The 5,484-nt window shown below is 27.2% G+C and overlaps 1 protein-coding gene across 1 annotated transcript; it reads right to left on the bottom strand.

The window, feature by feature from the left end:
• Positions 1–1,499: 1,499 nt before the first annotated feature.
• Positions 1,500–3,326, bottom strand: LOC130798638 (uncharacterized). Its single transcript, XM_057661708.1, has one exon. The coding sequence runs from the start codon at positions 2,977–2,979 to the stop codon at positions 1,804–1,806; it is 1,176 nt and encodes a 391-aa protein (XP_057517691.1). The 5' UTR covers positions 2,980–3,326; the 3' UTR covers positions 1,500–1,803.
• Between the last annotated feature and the right edge of the window lie 2,158 nt (positions 3,327–5,484).

A 5,484-nucleotide genomic window follows, 5' to 3' on the forward strand; every position in this document is an offset into this window, starting at 1 on the left:
AAATTTTACTTATTAGTTTTGTTGCAACATCATATTTAACTAAGAATAATTTGTGAATCAGAGCTTCGAAACTGCACACTTTTACAAATTATAGCCTTAAAAATAAACATACAGGCCATAGTTAACATAAGTGCGCAGTTTGAAGCTCCAAGTCACAAATTATGCTATTACTAATTTTACTAAGATTTAATTATTACAACTTAATATAAGTAAATAATACGATGTTGAATTTCATTAAATTTGAGGAAGATATTTCCCTCATTTTTAACACATTTTTATAGTACATACAAGAATATAATTAAGAAAAACTAAAAGTACTTATAATTATTTAAAAAAATGACGGCACCTAAGAATTTGCATAACCTATACTAAACCAACACTAGTTCTCTAGTTTTAACAAGCACATGATATAAAATGCATGGATACACTTGATCTTCTTCACTCTTTTTGGCAACATTGAGAAGAACATATTTATCCTTTATGCTAATTTCTAATGGCCAACATAAATCATTTAATTTCTAGATCTTCTTAATCCGTCTTAAGTCTTAGAAAATGATAGTCCCTCTCCTCTTTTAATTTGCATTTTTTTTTCCATTTTAGTTTAAATTACTAATTTTGCGTTTTTTTTTGGCAATGGTCTCACTCTTTTTCTAATCTCATTTACAAATTTATTATCTCTCTATCTTAACTACTTATTCCCATCATTAATTAATTTTGACCCAAAAATAATGGACCCTAATTAAATGAGAGGGACATAGTGAATATAACTTTGATAGTGGCTTTGTTACACGTTTTGAAAATGTTATACACAATTCTTATTAATTCCATCCATCTCACTCAATTAGTACCGCTTTTTTATTTGTCCCATTGATTTTACTCTATTCTCTTTTTTGACAATAGTCTCACACTCTTCTTATTAATCTCATTCAGAAACTTATATTCTTTTTCTATCTTAATCACTTTTTTTTATTATTCAATTTAATTATTATTTTCACTGAATTTCACTTATTTTAAAATTTCGCAAAATAAAAGTGATAGAGGAAGTAGTTTCTTTTAAGTTAAGGTACACTAATTTTAAGTACCTACAAGCTACATAGCCAAGTTAACTATGCCTTGCAAATACAACATGAAGCCACAAGTTTGATTTGAAGTGTAAATACAAAAGTAGGCAAGTAAAAAATTCTTTTAAATCACTCAATCACCTACCATCTTTTTATGTTATAAGACAAAAGTTTGAATGTAACTTAAAAAAAAAGACAAAGAGAAAGATTTACATCAAACTACAATATTGAATTTCTTCAATTATATGAAGCATCATATATAATTTTAATTTAAGCATCACACACATGACATGTTAAAATGGGAGTTTCATGACAAAATCTCTCACCAACATCTTCTTCTCCTTCAACTACCTACCCAATTAGTTTCCTTTTTTAAAACTTATTAAAAAAATCATAACAACATCATGTATGTACAAAATTCAAAAACTTAATTTTTAAGCAAGTCAAAGCAAAAATGATAGTACCCTTGAACTCCTATAAAACTTTTATATGCATATAAAAAATTATTCTTAATTATAGACGTTATTACAATGGTAACTTAACTTGAAACATAAAAATATAATTCCATTAAAATTGAATTAATGATTTTTCAATTTTTGCACTCTTTTTGTATGATCATATCTCTTTTTTTTTTTTTTCCCTTTAATATCTCTATACAAAATGTTCCTCTTTTCCTATGGAGATCAATACTTTAAAAATTTTAAATAAAAATTGTAACATCTAATCTTAATTCATACCTCAATTACACAAATTCTTCTACCACATTCAATTTCGTTACATTATAATCATAATAACAATAATTTTCAACCTCCATAACACAACCATGATCAAGATCATGATCATTTTTACCATGATGATATCCTTCCTTGCAACTTTGATAAAACATACAACTCATTATAACATCAAGAACCAAGATCATAGCATAAATATAAGCAATAAGCATGCCTTCTAGTGCCACAAGCCAAAGTGTGTAGCTATTCTGTTTCATTGAATTTGCTACAATTCTGTAATGAAACAAGGCCTCAACAGCAGCGAGGCCTAGATTTACCGGAACAGCTAAAGCCAATGCAGTTGAAGTTTTACCTCTAATCAACACACAAGCTTGAACAATAGATAAAAGTCCACCTTTTCTTTCAATTCCTGAAGAAACTAGAGCTAAATTGCACACAACTAGAGCATTTGCAAGGATTATTGAATAGAAAATGGCACCAATGCATGAAAAGAAAAGGACCCATTTAGGAGAATCAAGATAGAATCCTTCTAAAAAGTTAAATGCTAAGAAAAGAAGTGAAAAACATGTTGCATTAGCTCCAAAAATGATGAAAGTATTGCAAATATGGGTTGAAAGAATTGGGCTATAATGATTGATAAAAGAAGATGATTTATGATTATGATTATGATCAATCTTTTGTGTGTTCTCTTGACTGTGCCCATTTTTCTTGCTCTCTCTTTCGAGAGAGTTTGAGTATGATCTGTCTGTTACCTCTTCTTTTTGGATTCTGACATTGTGCGAGATACTGGACTGATGACCATTGTGATCAATCTTTTGGGTAAAAAAATGGATGATGGATGATTTAGCTAAGAGAAGAAAAGATAGAGAAAAGGGGAGAGTAACAATGGAGGATAAGATGGTTTGAGATAGTTTAAGGCTAATAAGAGAAAAGAAATGAGAAGAAGGAAAACCAGCAGCAAAAAAGAGGGAAAGAAGATGGTTATAGATACTAGGAAGAAGATTAAAGGAAGAAGAGATTATTGATTGAGAAATTAAAACTGATATAGAAAATGGTAGCATTATCAATGTTGCAATTGTTGTAAAATATTGATAGTATTGAAGAAATGTATGAACTGATTTTCTTGTTATTTTTCCAGCTTTTCCCATTGAAATTGCTGGATTTTCTTCCATTGATACCGAAAACATTGAAAGGTTTGATCAAGATTTATAATAAGTTTGGTGGTAATAATCTTGAGAAAGTGATGTACAAACTAAGCCAAAATGATGTGAAAATAAAGAGCTTTTTATTAACAGAGGTTCGATTAACTCGGATTTTTAAGGGATTTTTTGTAGCCCTTATTTTCAAATTTAATGATAAAAAGTAAAGATGAAGGATTAAGCAAAGGGGGATTGATATTAATTTGGATTATGTAGTAATAATGGAAAAAATGGAAAAAATATCTTTCCTAATTGTTGGTGGTAGTTTGGAAGGATTGTTTGGAAAATAGTGGTTTAGATGATGAATGGATAGACATAGGCCAACAACTAGAGATTATGCCTTATAGACTTACTTTGAGTTGAGTTGGAGTTGTTTTAAATAGTGGGAGAGGTAAGAAGAGGTTTAAAGATTCTCTACTATATTTTTATTTTTATTTTTATTTTTTTAAAATTATATATCAATTTTGGGTATTATTTATTCTTATATGATTTCATATAAGATACAAAATTTTATGTCTTTTCTTTTCTTACAAATCATAGCTGTCCTTTTCTAAAAAAAATAAAAATAAATAAATTACTTATCCAAAAAAGCTATCCTATTCTTTCTTTTGAAGAATAGATAAGTTGAAGATGAATGGGATAATTAAATATTACCACTAGTCATATTATTATTATTAAGTTAATAAAAAGGGTATAGATTTTATAAATTTTTGTTAAAGATTTAAATATGAAATAATTACAAAGAAAAATAAATAGAGATAAAAGTCATCTCTATGAAGTATAAGTATGAGTGTAGAAAATTTATTTAAATTAAAGCATAAACGAGTTTTTATATAATTTATATGCAAATTTGTATTTAAAAAGATTGAACTAATCAAAGTAGATAAAAGTTAATTGGTTAAAAATAAAAAAGTTCAATTAATCTCATTAACGAATATACATTATATATAATAAAAATATATATATTCGAAGCAGATAATTTATAATTTTTTTTGTAACTAATTAAACCGTCTCTTTGTGAAATAGCCTCAAAATAAGGAAACTATATACTAATAATTATATTAAATTGACATATTAGCTCATACTTTCTCCGTTCCATAATACCCGCTACATTTTCTATTTTTGGCAATTTCATATTACTTGCTACATTTCCCTTTTTAGTAATAAAGTAATCATTTAAATTTCTACCTACCGCTATTTTTATCATACTCTATACTCTATACTTTATAATAAAATATTATACTATACTCTATAAAGTAACTTAACAACCTATTTTTCCCTTTTCTTTTTTAATTAAGAATAATAAAATACTATACTCTAAAAAGTAAACAATCAGCTACAGTGTAGGTCAATCACTTTTCTTAATCCCCATGCCCATGTAAATGTAGCGACTAAAACGAAACAAAGAGCATTTCACGAAAAGACCGAGAAAGAATTTGTCAATTAATTATGTCAATTCAATTAACATAAAGTACACTTTTGATACAAGTTAGTGTGTGTTATAAATTTCAGTTTATGGTAGTTACAGTTTTTACAGTTTAATAGATAAAAAATTGTTATTTATGTGTATTGACTTTGTAGACACTCAAATTAATTTTTTGCTAATAATATGAAGGCGTGACCTGTTCGTGAGCTCGTGTTACTATTATTATTAATCTGTATAATATGCCCTTATCATGACATCCCAACTTCAACTGTAAGCATGGTTAATCAATGTTTCCTTTATCATTGAGACTTTTTTTTCTTTTCTTAAAACATTTTGGAGTCATTTTTATTTTCTATACAAATTTTGATTTTTGAGATTTAATTTATTTATATTTATAATTTTGAAATACTGACTAAATATAATTGACAAAATTGCAACTACCTGTAAAATAATATTTTAATGTCTGAATTTTTTCCGAATGCTTACATTATAGTCAGAAATTCAATCAAAAAATTTCTGACTATTTTAGTAAATGGTAGGAGTAGGAAATGGTCAGAATTTCTGATTAACAACTCTTTAGTCGTCGGAAATTCCGACTAATGCAAAATAGTAGGTGGTTCAGTCGGAAAATTCGGACTGTTTAATATTAGTTGGAATATGTACCAACCTCTTTTTAGTGTATTAAAATGAGAAATAATGTGCACTTCTTTTTAATGTAAAATTGTTGATACTTGTACTAATAATCAATAAAAAACAATCTATTTGTTATCATTGACAATGGTAATTATGAAATATTTACCCGATTTCACAGACCCCACATAAGTGGGAGCTATTTTATGAGGATAGAAAATGGATTTTTGTCCTAAAAAAAGAGATAATGTAATAGAAGTATTAAAAAACAAACAACTACAATATGATATCTCTGTGTTGTTTGTAAGCTATTCTGCATATATGGCCTACCATGTTGATAATGGAAGCTCCTTCAGGCTTTACGTACAAGAAAAATCAAAATAATGCTAGCTCATTAAAAGAGGAATAAATTTTTATTTAATTTAATAATTAAAATT

Source organism: Amaranthus tricolor, chromosome 13 (assembly GCF_026212465.1).
Source record: "Amaranthus tricolor cultivar Red isolate AtriRed21 chromosome 13, ASM2621246v1, whole genome shotgun sequence".
Taxonomy (NCBI): domain Eukaryota; kingdom Viridiplantae; phylum Streptophyta; class Magnoliopsida; order Caryophyllales; family Amaranthaceae; genus Amaranthus; species Amaranthus tricolor.